Below are 14509 nucleotides of genomic sequence, written 5' to 3'. Positions count from 1 at the left end.
GTGTGTTCATGACTTGAAATGTAAGTTCACATTAATAAGATTTAACATTGGACAAAAAAAATCAAAGTTATAGATCTAATATTATGTGATTTTCTTCACCTGTATTTATGCCATTAACATGCACAAAAAAAACATGAGGTTTACCACTATCTCTTAAAAAGTTAACACACTCAAAAGTGTGGTTTGAAACTCAGGCCACCCTGAAATTGGACTTCCAGCCTCATTCTTACGTCAGCTCTCTGCCAGAACCTGTTGCATGTCCACAGGCAGCTCACCCATCTTAATAAAATGAATATTGGACAGTTTGCCTTGCTAGCAATGGCCCATAGGCAAGTCCTGAAATGGCACTAAAAACAGAAAACGCTGGAAAAACTCAACAGGTCTGACAGCATCTGTGGAGAGAGAAATAGTTCAAGTTTCGAGTCCGTATGACCCTTCAGAGCTCTGAATAAGAGTCATACAGACTCAAAACGTTAACTCTGTTTCTCTCTCCACAGATACTGTCAGATCTGCTGAGTTTTTCCAGCATTTTCTGTTTTAATTTCAGATTTCCAGCCCCACAGTATTTTGCTTTTATCCTGAAATGGCACTTTTGGGTTAGTGTGAGTTCGTATGGGATCATGATATTGTGGAATTGGGGAAGTGCTTTTGCTTCTCTAGACAGAATAGCAATGGTTCTGTTCAAAAAAGCAATTAAATTACCCTCTCTATTTCTATCAAATTTCAGCAAGGGAACCTGAAGTAGGCAATAGGCTGCTTATTTACAAATGTAAGTGGCCTAACAGCTATTATAGACGGTCATCGGCGATGTCTGGAAAATTGTCTGACTCAATATTTATTTGTCCCTGAAATTAGCTGTTGCTCCCATTTGTTGCCCGTAGTATGGATGTACCATAGTCCAATTTCTACCCAATGGTGTCAGATTAATCAGTGCCTCAAATGAGCTTACTGAGCAAAAAATATTACAACAGAAACTTTCCACAGCAGACCGAAACACTCGTTTTAATAAACACTCCTCAAACTAAATTTTCTTATGTTCTAATAGTTGTGTATAATATTTATTTACCAAATGTGTTTGTTGTAAGTTGTTTCTATTATTTAATCGCAACATACTTCATAGCCATACACTTTTTTTCCCTGTATTCTGTGCTTTGCCTGTACGCCATTGCTGGTCATGTAATAACATAAATAACTTAATAACTAAAATAACTTTTAAATGGCAACATTTTCATAAATTAATTAAATTGAATCGCAACTAATTCCAGGCTCTGACCTTTCTCTCCTGATAGGTGTAAAATTCTATTTAGAATGATAAAAACATTGCTAAATTGCACTTAAAAACTTATGCTGAGAAAACTAATGCGCAAAAATGCTATATAATGCACTGTGTCTCTAACTTCCATATTATATAATTATCCAGAAAATGCTAGAGAATATATATTCCATTTGTATTCTATATTGTAGGAAGTACAAGATAAAGCCAAAACTCTTGAACTCAGTTACACCAATATAGTAAATGAAAAATTATAATGTTGAAATTAACTAATGATTTTAAATTAATTTGCATTTGAATCCTGTGGGTGCCTCGATAATATTGCGAGTTTGTGTATTTTACAAGAGATTTGCAATATATGGGCACTGATTTATTAGAGTTTAGAGTCCCATTTAATGGGAAAACCATATACATAATTGTATGCAAAGGTAAAACACTACGGATGCTGGAAATATGAAAAAGAAACAGAAAATGCTTGAAATCCTCAGCAGATCAGGCAGCATCTGTGGAGAGAGGAGGTCATTGCCTGAAATGTTAATTGTTTCTCTCTCCACAGATACGATATAACTATATATGATATTTACTGTGACTTTAGCAATAATTTACCAAATGCTCAGATCCAGTAAAATGTGGCAATCAATGCCAGGAATTTCTATTTTTGGAACACAATGATTTAGGGAATTTATGTTAACCATATCTCCCCTTTTGTACTGTTCATTTTTGTCACTTAAGTGGTTATCCTTTAAAATACTCAGTAACAGGCAAATCGTTCAACTATTCCCCAGGGATAGAAAAAGCCACAAGTCCACCTTCACCTCTAATCCCTCAGAATTGTTGTAATAGACAAATAATGCAATAGAACATTTATCCATATTCTATTTACATCTACCCATCTTGTCATCTATGTCTATCTCTTTGCTAATTTTAGAATAGAAAGGAAAATACAGCCACTAGAAATCCAAAGGTAGTAAGGCTAAGGAGTGTCTAACTTGACAGCGTTTTCACAGATCTACGGGTTGAGGTATAGTTTATTGTCTTCAACTATGAAAACATTAACCTGTTTGAACCAAAGATGAAATTTGAACCAACAAGTTAGTATGACTGCCAGTCATTCTGAATTCATACTTACTGGCCAATTAGAGAGTGGCATTCACTGGGAACAGGTCACCCTACCCACCCTGTCATTAGAAAATAGTTTATGATGAGTGAAACCTAAAAAGCAAGGGCTTGTTATGATGTTTAGAACTGATTTTTTTCAAGAGAATCCCACTATTGTTAAATGGTCTATATGTTTAGCCATATTTAAGAAATCAGTGGTTTCTCTGCGATGGTAAATGTCAGCTGCTCTCATCTTGTTAGTTATCTCTTGCTTACTTCAGTTTCATAAATGTGTGGATTCAATAGTGTTAAAAAAAATCTAATAATGTATATTATTTTCTTAAAGTTCAGATTGTCACCATTTTTTCTGATGAAGATTAATTCAAGTTTATAATTAAGCTCTAGGTATTGAAAAAAATTCATATTTAATAACTATTTAATTGTCTGTTAGTTGCAAATTAAATGAGGCAGGTCAGAAATGCAACTCTAAATGTAACTATGAAGTTACAATATTCCCGAACTAAGATTAGATTATGGTCCTTACAAAAAATAGTAATATTTAAAAATTCATCAAGTATGCATCTGTTATATTTTTCACAAAGGACTTTAGTGGATGCCTGATGATGATTGACTTTTTTCACCTAACCAAAATGTGTATAGAAACTTGCACTACAAGTGACTAAAATTCCATTGTTTGGAAAGGAGGAAATCAAAAAATCAGGACTGTTTAAAAAAAAATTTTGTTCTAGCCATGGACCATGAGTATTAAATACGTATGGTTATGCCAATCACTGTGATTGCCAAATGTACTGAGTGATAAATGAGTGACAGCGCAACAAAACTCATTAGCTGCAGATTCCACAGGATGCACTTTACAGTCTATATGAAACATCTTATTCTGAAATCTGACCGAAGTGTATAATCAATCTAATGTTAATTGTAGTGTCTGGCAGTAATCAGAGAACTTGCTATTTGGATGATGTAATTAATTGTGATTGTACAATGATTGCTTCAGTCTTTCAGGTTGTTTTTATTAATGCTCCTTGTTTATTGCTATAACTTTTAAGTGAATGTATTCTATATGTGTGAAAATTTACATCTTATTGCATAATGACTATCAAATAACCACAATCAAAAAATTGTGGTTATGAAATTATTTTGCTTTTTAGTTGAACATGGTATGTGTATACATGAATATTGAAGGTAGAATGTGTTTTGATTAGTTACTAGTATAGTAGATTTTCACTTTTTCTGTTTTTGGTTTTGCAGCTAGGTTCTTCCTCTTCAGTGCCATTTACATCAATTTTCTCTCAGCTGTTCATGACTGTAGTAGTCCCACTCATTGTAGGACAGGTAAGCACAATTATTGGTTTTTCACCAGTTTTCCTGTGTGGCAGTTTCTCTAATAATGGTTTCTTGAGTTTCTTGTAATTTGATATGAAGTGTAAGCAGTTCATGCAGAAATCAAACTCCAGATTAGAGAAGAAACATCATTTTTGCATAAATAGAGAACATTAAATAAGTCTTAGCATAAACCACTTTCAGTGCAAGGAAATCCAGCACCCCATGTAACAGCACTAAGTAATATTTTAGGCCATGGTAACTTTTTTTATAAAAATGATTACATTTTATTTGACACGATATACGATTTTAAATATTGAGAAAACCATTTTAATGTAATTTATTAATAAATATTAAATTTATAATAAAAGAGCTTAAACTTGCTGCAACATCACAAAGGAGTATTTAATATGTTGTTTACATAAATTCATAACCTGGTGCTTGGTTTCACTTTGGTTGTTTTGGTTCTGATTTAAATAAATAAAATATTGCTACATTGGTAGTTTAGAATGTCAGTACGATGACTTATTTGGTGATGAAAAATACTTCTATAAGTCAATGGCCAAGATTTTCCATGCCCGCTTGTGTCGGACATGTTCGGTGGCATAAGCAGACAATATGGTGTGATCAGGTTCATGAAACCAGTTTGCAATTGTCCGCTCAGCCCGCCAATGGCGGGCCGCGTTTCCTGCCATTGGACGTCGGGATCCTCATTGTAATTCACCTGCGTATCAGTATAAGGCCAGCCCGCCAGACTCATCCCTCTCCGCTGGATCATCCGCCCACATCGGCGGAAAAACAGACCGACATGTTTCACAGCAGCACATAATCGACGTGCACCTGGCAGGCTTCAGGGTTTGTTTGCCTACCTTGTTTCAGTCAGCACTCACAGTCATCAGCGCCAGGTTTCACAGACAGCGCCCCATCACTTTTAAGGGGGCTCACGGGTAGGTCTCTCCCTACCAGATCAGCCATATGTGGGTGGCTTTTCAATGGCTGCAGGGCAAGGTCTTGTTGGGGAAGGGGCGAAGTGGTCTCAAGCAAGAGAAGAGGCTGAAGGACGAGAGCTGCACTGGGGAAGGAGGGTCTCCCAGGGTGTGTGAGGGGGCACATGTTGACCTTTGCAATTAGCCTCAAGATGGTGAGGGCTGAGGAGGCAGTCTCCAGAGGAGATGTGGCCAGATGGACATGTGAGGGTTTGTGTGTGAGAATGGGTGGTGATGAGCCAGCAGTAAGTGGGATGCCAGTGAATGTGTGATGGGTTTGAGTGTGTGAGTTTAGAATGATAAGATGGTTGCCATATCCTGGCTGCATGGATGAGATCATTCATCCTCTATCTGCATTGGATGACCAACCTCTTCTGTGCAACATTGGCACTGACCACCACTGCCATCACCTGCCATGCTGGAGAGAGATTACAGAACTCCTGAGGTACAGCGGGATCTGGGTGTCCTGGTACATGAATCACAAAAGTTACTATGCAGGTACAGAAAGTGATTAAGAAGGCAAATGGAATGATGTTGTTCATTGCAAGGGGAGTGGAATATAAAAGTAGGGAAGTTTTGCTACAGTTGTGTAGATGAGACCACATCTGGAATACTGTGTACAGTTTTGGTCATCTTGTTAAGAAAGGATATACATGCACTAGAAGCAGTTCAGAGAAAGTTCACTTGCCTGAAACCTGAGATGGGGGTGACGAAAGATTTGACAAGTTGGGCCTGTATCCGTTGGAGTTTAGAAAAATGAGAGGTGCCCTTATTGAAACATGTAAGATCCTGAGGGGACTTGATGGGATGGATGCTGAAAGGATGTTTCCCCTTGTGGGAGAGACTAGAGCTAAGGGACACATTTTTAAAATAATGTCTTACATTAGAAGCAGAGATGAAGAGAATTTTCTTCTCTCACAGAATCATGAGATTTTGGAACTCCCTTCCCCAGAGAGCAGTGAAGGCAGGTTATTGAATATTTTTAAGGCAGCCGTAGATCGCTTCTTGTGTAACAAGAGAGTCAAAGCTTGTTGGGGGTAGGTGGGAATGTGGAGTTGAGGCCACAATCAGATTAGCCATCTTATTGAATGGTGGAGCAGGCTCGAAGGCCCAAATGGCCTACTCCTGCTCTTAATTCATATGTAATTAATACAATATTTCATGGTTGAAATCCTTCAAAATCACTCTGACCACCATCTGAATCAACAAACACTTCATCCCAATAGCCTGGTTACATAACATCATCATATGGATCTTCCTCATCTTCATCATCATCATCGTTAGTAGTACCAGTAACTTTGGCATCATCATTCCACAAGTAATCATCCTAGGTACCGTTGAGCGTATTCGATATTGCACATTTTATAAGTATTTTTTTTAATATTGGGATCAGGATCATTCCACTTATCTATGATCCATTGACACAATGTTGCTAGTGAGGGTCCTCACATATGATTTGGTTATTTTGGTTTAAAGTTGCTAAAACTACTGTTTATCTCCATGTATATGCTCATGTGGTCATATTGCAAAAGATAGGAGCAGTCCTAGAGATCAGACGTGTTAACTAATCTAGATATTGTTGTATAAAATTTCATCTCTTCAAATAAAAGAACCCAGCTAACTGAATTGTCAGTCCTCTTCCCGTGGTTGGTAGGTTTGTGTGAGGAAGGAAACACAACATGGTGGCAGCTGGTGGTGTTTGAAGATTTGAATAGAAGATTTCCCAGAACCTGCAACACTGAACCCCTCCAGGTGCAACAGAATTTCAATGTGTGGAAATTTTGACGGCCTGACAAGAACGTCTGCAGTACTTACAGCAGTGTGGAAGTATCTGTGTGAGTGATTCTGCAACAGTGTAGGTGCCCAGTACACAGCAGATCCGCACGGTTGGGACATCACACCTTGCTCCAATAGTCAGGCATTGCAAATTGAGAGAGCATATGTCTGAGTCCAACTGCTGCAATGGCTTGTGCCGAAAGAACTGTTAGACTACCGACTCTGTGAGGTGCAATACTGGACATGGCTCCTTTAAGGGGGGCAACTGCTTCTCCTGCAGGCCACCAGATTGGGACAACTGGGGAGGGGGTCAGGGGGGCAACCAAACATTTGTGACAAGGCCATGAAAAAGAGTCTATCAAGCAGAAGCTTCCAACAGCTTGAGGAAAGCTGAAAAAGAGCTTCATTACCATTAAATTATTTATTTAGGCATAAGGTCATGCTCACACTGAAACATAGCTTTGTGGTTGGGGACTAACAGAAACACAGGACAGCAACAACACCATCGAACCTAAGTCTAACAACTTGTGTGGCCATCCAAGGAACTGTAAGCAAGTGGAGCCACAGAATTTAGGTGCAAAAGAGCTGTGCAAGCCTGAATATTTGTTCCTGCCACAGATATTGAAACACCTGTGAATACTGACAAGATGACTACAAAATTTCCATCCCTGAATTGGAAGTCAGCAGACCACCTTACTGAGTTCAAGTTGTTCAGGCAATGGATGGAACTATTTTCTGGACCTGGCTGTCTCCAAACCAGATAAACAAGCCATCAAAGTTAACATTGCCATCTGAAACAACATTCTCCACAGACTGAACACATCAGGATTGTTGGAAGGCAACCTCAAAGATCCAAGCAAAATATGGTCTGCACTGGAAGAAAAGAGTTAAGCTTGATTTTCACATACACTGTCAAATTTATGTCTTTCAGACAGCAACCCAAGGAGATGATAGATCACATCCTGAGTTACCATAGAGATAAGGGGCATGAATGTGATTTTTCAGAAACAGGAGTGGCTGATAGAATTATCGAGCTCATGATAGCTTTTAACCCTATTGAAGCATGTGAAACGGATCTCTTGGACCAACCCAAAGATTACAGCTTGGATGCTTTGCTAAAAAGTGGATGCAAGCATGAAGCAATCCTTATGGGGCAACAGAGTTTACAGGCTTTATGCACTACATCCTCCGTTGGCCCGGTAGCCAATTCAAATAAACCTGGGTAAGCCATGCAAACATGTGGTCTCATACATGCACCCAGAAAGTGTCCAGTTTTCCATGGTTCATGCAAGACATGTGGCACCAGAGGACACTGCATGCAGGAAGCCTAAGCCAGAACAGATGGCTCAACACCATGACAAAATACAGTCAGATGCAAGATAGGTACAGCACTCCAGAAAACAAAGGGAGCGTACCAAATATCACAAACAGCAAATCACAAAATGACCAGCCAGACTGCAAGGTTGGATGCTGAAGAAGACCAGAGCATTTATACACACACTCAGTAGTCATTCTGTACAGTCAACATCACAGAATTGGCACCGTTGTGGTGCCATAACCTTTGTCACTATTCACATTGTATTCCCACAGAACAGAGGAGCAGGAGTAGATCATTCAGCCCATTGAGCCTGCTGTGCCATTCATGGCTGATCATCCACTTTCAATGCCTTTTCCTACACCATCCTCATATCCCTTTATGTCATTGGTATGTAGAAATCTGTCAATCTCTGCTTTAAACATACTCAATAACAGCTTCCACAGCTCGCTGGGGTAGAGAGTTCCAAAGACTCTCAACCTTCTGAGTAAAATAAATTCTCCTCATCTCAGTCCTAAGTGGTTTCGCCTTATTTTGAAATTGTGTCCCCTGGTTCTAGACTCCCCAGCCGCATCTATTTAAATCCCTTTAAGTATTTTGTAGGTTTCAATGACATCACCTCTCATTCTTCAAAACTCTGGAGAATAGAGGCCCAGCTTCCCCAATCTCTCTTCATAGGACAGTCCCACTATCCTGACTGAAAGAGTCACCACCTTTAGTAATACTGGAGTGAGCAGAAAAAAGTTGTAACCATGAGATAGGTGAGGAGAGGGAGCATGGCTAGACATGTGAATCCCTAAATTGGGTGAGGGGTTGGAAAGAATGGAGGTGGTAGATAGGTATTGAAATTCTTGTTCTTGCCCACTTCCAGCTACAGTGTTAGAAAGAACCACTGTCCCAAAGAGCGTTCTAACCAAAGAAGTACTTTTTGAAGTTCCCCCAAAGAGCAACATGATAATGACCAGATAATCTGTTTCTTTTTTGGTCAGTTGAGAGATGAGTATTGTCCATGGGAGAACATCCCTACTGTTCTTCAAAACAGTGTCATGGGATTTTTACTGACAAGATAGACAGGGCCTCGGTTTACATCTCAGCCAGAAAGTTGCACCTCTAAGAGTGCAGCACTGCCTCAGTACTGCCCTGGGAGTGTCAGCCTGGATTTATGCTGAGGTCTCTGGAGTGGGGTTTGAACCCAGGATTCTCTGTCTCAGAGCTACCCACTGGGCCACGGCTAACACAATGGCTGACTCTATTGTTGTGATCAATACCTCCCTGCTGTGGCAGGGCCCTGAGTTCATTGAAGCCTGGGAAACATACTCTGTGGGGAAAAAAAATTGATACAGATGCAGGTGCTAACATTCTTCCACTTTGCAGACTGAAAAGCATGTATCTGCAGAAGTGGAAAGTGATGGCTCACAGCCATCACTGCCAAGCTCACAGCCAACAATGGCTCCCAGATTCCATCTGTCAAGAAAACAAGAAATTGTGATATTTTTCATCTGCTATATCACTGTCATTTTACTTATGCACTGGAGGACAGGCGGTTGGGGTAATTGGAGTAAGAGCCAGGGTGACTGCATGAGTCTAAAGCCAACATTAAGACGTGGTTTTGAAATGTTAATGAACCAAGAGGAACGTCAATCAGAGTTTTACATAAAGCAATAACAGTATTGTTTTTGAATTGAGTTGTTTTTGTTCAAAGGGGGATATATGCAGATTGTAAAAGGTGTAAGTAAGGAAAAGATAGAGTAAGTTTGTTTTTACAAGTCTAAGAGCTAGGGTAACTAAACGATTTAATCAATTCTGGGAAGGAAGCATTTCTGAAGAAACTCATTTAGACAATAGAGAGATTAAAGGGAAGGAATGCATTTAAGGGAATACTGATGCCTAGGCGGGGGTAGCTGGTCAGATCTCCCAGAAGACAGCAGGACAACTGGGCAGAACTCCAAGAAGACAGTATGAACAAGGGCAGACCTGAAGACCCAGTTGCTGTCAGCCTCATAGGGCACCCCAAGGTAAAAAGGCACTGTGTGGTAAAAATTACTGGAATTCTACAGATTTTTGAAATCTATGAGGATAGTTGCTGAACAGAAAAGAGGAAGGTTAGCTCTGAGGGTACTTAAGTTAAGATCTTGTGGAACTGTTTTAAAGTAATGTTTACTGTGTGAAGCCATTCTTGTGTTTAAGCCTAATTATGTTTTTTTTTATCTATTTTCTTTTAATAAGCATTTACTCTCTATAAAATCATCACAAGCACTCTGGGACATCATTCCCTGATTTCAGAACTTCTCTTCATACTATACAAATTGCAAAAACTGTTTTGACAGTTGTTTCAAGTTTCCATCTGGGATTTGGGCAGCTTGGCATTTGCCATCAGCCATGCCATAACACACCCTGTGATCTATCACATTTGAATGTCATTACAACAACTCACCATGGCCATCCCAGATATTCTATATTGTAGACACCGCAGGTCCGGCGATTGCAGGCCTACTGGCATGCAGAGACCTGACCTTGGTTACCATTCATAGCATCGACAAGACAATGGCAAAGATAACAGACCACAAGGACAATCCTATCGCCTCCATAGCTGACCCAACATCATTATACCCAGATAGGTTCAACAGGATTGGAAGTTTCAAAGATGATGCAGTATTGCATTTACGTACAGATGCTACTCTTTCCATTGATCCTCCGCATAAGAATAGTATCTATACCAAGAGTAAGCTGAAGTAGGACTGGATAAGATGGAAAAAGATGGCATCATCCATAAAGTCCAGCACCAGACTGAATGGTGTAGCTCCATCACATGCATTGTCAAAAAAGAAGGCTCTATGTGAGTTTGTTTAGACCTAAGGTGCCTGAATGCGGCACTGAAACAATGCTCACATAAAATTCCCACACTTGAGGAACTAAACCTCAAGTTTGCAAACACTAAATTTTTCTCTAAACCTAATGCTAAGAATGGATACAGGTCAGTACATTTGGAAAAGACTTCTCAGAAGCTAAAAACATTCTGCATTCCATTCGGGAGATACTGTTTACAACAATTAGCATTCGAGCTTTCCAGATCTTTTTCAACAACATATGGGCCATATCTTATGTGAAATTCCAGAATGCAAACGCATAGAAGATGACATCACTGTTGTTGGCCAAACAAAACGGGAGCATGATCAAAATTTGCACCTATTCATAGAAGCAGCATATCGAGAGGGACTAATGTTCAACAGCCAAAAATGCAATATTAATGTATAACAGATCAACTTTTTCAGCTCAGTACAATCAAGCACTGGCATCATCCTGATCCTTGCCAGCTGAAGGACAGCGCAACGCCTAGCTTGCAGCATAAAAGTGATTTTCAATGTTGCTTATGTTTGTTCAATTTTATTTCAACATACACACCAAATTTTGCACAGAGAGTCTCATGCCTTCGATAACTTCTCAAAAAAGATGTACCGTTTATCTGGCAGGAAGATCATCAACACACATTTGATGAGCTGAAAAAGTAATTGACTGAAGGATCACCATCACTGGTGAAACTACACTAAAGGTATATTATCACTTTTGCTTCCAAGAGTCTTATCAACAGCCTAAGCCAATGATTCAGATATTGAATGGGAAACGTTAGCCTTTGTTTGTGAAATCCAACGTTTCCGCAAGTACCTATTTGGAAAATGGTTTATCGTGGAAACCGACCACAAAACACTCGGGATGATCTGGTGCAAACCGTTAAGTAATGCACCACCCAGATTACTGCGCTTACTCGTCACAGTACAAGGCTATGACTGTGACATGTGCTACTAGCTGGGTAGTTCCATGGTCACAACTGATACTGTAAGTTGTTTACCCAACTCATTTAAAGCTGCAGATGTTTCCTTAGATCTGCAAGTAGACCTCATCACTATCAAAATAGAAGACATTTTATATATTGCCCTCATGAGTTTCTGGCAGTATAATTACCATCAACTGCAAAAAGAAAGGTCCAATGATTCCATATTGCAACAATTTTGGAAGAGTGATTGGTCGGTGGCCAGAAACGTTTCAGGACATTCCAGAGATTCTAAGATCATTTTGGCCTTTTGGAGATGAGCTCAGAATATCACTAGGTGTTAACTTCAAGGTCAATCAAGTCCGTATTCCAGAATCCCTTAGACCTGACATCCTACTGTAATTGCACTAAGTGCATATGGGAATAGATTGAGCCAGGAGACCGGCTAGAGAAACAATATCCTGGAAAGGGGACTGCTGAGGGGACAAAGGGACGCCATTTGCATCTGATAAGCTCTTCCTTCTAGCGGAGTCAGAGGGTCTGGTTAGACAATGGCTTCCTGACATGATGCTCAGTATGGATTGTGACTCTTCCAACAGCTAATAACTGGGACATTATCAATCCTGAAAACAAAGCCCATTCCAGACACAGGATAAGCATCCCTTTTGAAATCATTGTGGAGAAAGATGGTCACATGACTCAAATGACCATTTTGAAATCTCTATATGCCTTTGAAAACTGAGAAATCCTCAGTCTGCTATTAAACATCCAATCAATGAACGCCAAGAAGCAGAACTCAAAGCCAAACAGCAACCTGCTCCATGAAGTCTGTCTCTGCTGGAAAATTCCCGACCATCACCTGCAGAACTGACCCGGTCTCTGTGTACCAACTTTATCTTCTGGTATCAGTACCAACTGTAAAGCACATCCTAGAACTTAGGACTTCAGCCAGCCAAACTCAAGCTCCTACGTGAAAGAACTCCTCATTGGACTCTGACTCTGGACCCTGGAAATCACGTGAACTAACATTCATTTCTGTGGTTCTTGTACTGTTACTATCCATAGTTGTAAAGCTCTTTTTTCTATCTCCCCTTACTCTGTGTGTGTGCGTGCGCGCGCGTGTGTGTATGTATGTGTGCATGCGTGTATAGTGGAGTGGGAAGTTGCCGGGTTTTGAATGTGAAATAAACTAGCCTTCTGAGTTAATCATAACATGAGTTTGCTGCGGGTTATTAGTCAATTGGATCTCAAAACCAAGGGCTTGGGAAAACACACCACAGGATGCTTTAAAAATAATTCAAACACCTTCTGCTTATGAACAGTTGGTGAGAGGAAATAAGTACCATTTTCCTGTCTCTCTCACATCCGTAACAACTGGAAAACTGATGTGTGCAAAGTAGGGAGTTTGACCATCTTTTCTCATCACCACACTATCCCAGGTCCAGTGGCATGACAGAATGTATGGTATGTACTGTTAATTCTTAATTATACAATGTCAGCAAACTAAACAAGATTTGCACGTTGCAGTGTTACACCTTAGAGCAATACCACTTAGGGCAACTGTCGTGATCATATAAAAGACATTTCCTTAAAGTGGGCCATGAGCTAGGAATTATATGTTTATATGTAGCCCCCTTTATATTTATGAGTGGTTCAATTTCAAATTAACCCAGCAGACAATCTTTATTCTTAAACAAGATAAAAAGGCAGTTTATTACAAAAACTACCACTGAAAGTTACTTTGGTAAAAATGATTAAGTTATTAATTAAAATAGAAATATAAGGTTTAAAAGCAAATAAAGATAAAACAATACTTGAAGATTAAATTTCAAATCAGTCTCTGAGAGATATTGCAGGCCCATTGCTTGAATTTCTTCTTTCTGAAGTGAAGGGGTTGAAACTTGAGGTTCAGTTTAACAGCTGCGATGGCTTCTGTAGTTGAAGAGTTGCAGTCACCTTTGCAAGTGGACTGAACTTGTAGAACAGGTCCTGAGAGCGAGTGAAGGCTCCTGTTTTCACTTTTAGGGTACTGCAAGTAGTGGCTCTTGGTTGCCTGATTTAGCACAGTAGTCCAGTAGCTGGTTCTGGAAACCTTCCTCAGTCTCTTCATGTTGAGAAACAGTACATGTTTCAAGTTGTGTGTCTCATGATGTTCAAAATGGTTCTGCACACAAAATGGATGTTCGCAGCCAGACTATATACAGTTCCAAAACTTAAAATGGCTGTTATCCCAATCAGTTGAATTACTGTTCAGCAGACAAATGCAAACAACCCTTCCCAGTCAACATGCATCAATACTTCCAGGAGTACAAGATGCATTAATTGAAAAACAGGGGAAAATGAAAGGGAAAATGCATGTGACAGGCATGGGAGCAAAGAATTATCCAACTTAAACATTGATTAAAAGGTATGAATACAACACCCAACTGATGGAATGTGGAACCAACAAAAAATCATTAGCATCTGTCCAGAACCACAATCTTATCAATACCAAATGACATGACATTGTGAAGAAACAGATGCCAAATCAAGAAAGTACCAGAACAAGAAGCACCAAGTAGCTCCATCGCAAGTAGAACACAATCTAATACATGATCCAAGCAAACACAGCATCACAGTATCTTTACAGTGCTGGAGGCGACTATTTGGCCCATTGAGTCTGCACTGGCTCTCTAAAAGAGCATTCCACCTAGTCCCACTCCCCTGTCTTATCCCCGTAACCTTGCACATTCTTTCTTTTCAGGTAGCAACCCAATTCCCTTTTGAATACCTCGATCAAACCTGTCTCCACCACCCTTTCAGGAAGTTTATTCCAGACTCCAACCGCCGCCTGTGTGAAAAAATATTTCCTCACATCACATTTACTCCTTTTGCCAATTATTTTGAATCTGCACCCTCTAATTCTTGATGTTCTCTTGAGTGGGAACAGCTTCTCACTGTTTACCCTGTCC

At 39.8% G+C, this 14509-nt stretch overlaps 1 protein-coding gene across 4 annotated transcripts in view; it reads left to right on the top strand.

Annotated features, from left to right (window-relative positions):
• The window catches only part of slc10a7 (solute carrier family 10 member 7), a 338969-nt gene that overhangs the window by 232763 nt on the left and 91697 nt on the right, over positions 1-14509 (top strand). For all 4 annotated transcript variants that reach the window (XR_013576473.1, XR_013576471.1, XR_013576474.1 and 1 more), the window contains one exon: positions 3641-3724. Coding sequence is in view for 1 of the 4 variants with exons in the window: in XM_078541098.1 (XP_078397224.1) it covers positions 3641-3724 (84 nt within the window). In the remaining 3 variants the exon portion in view is untranslated. The remainder of the gene's footprint in view (positions 1-3640; positions 3725-14509) is intronic.

This window comes from Cetorhinus maximus, chromosome 1 (genome assembly GCF_964194155.1).
Source record: "Cetorhinus maximus chromosome 1, sCetMax3.hap1.1, whole genome shotgun sequence".
Taxonomy (NCBI): domain Eukaryota; kingdom Metazoa; phylum Chordata; class Chondrichthyes; order Lamniformes; family Cetorhinidae; genus Cetorhinus; species Cetorhinus maximus.
Note: the sequence above shows the minus strand (reverse complement) of the source record. Positions and strands in the feature narration are given on the sequence as shown.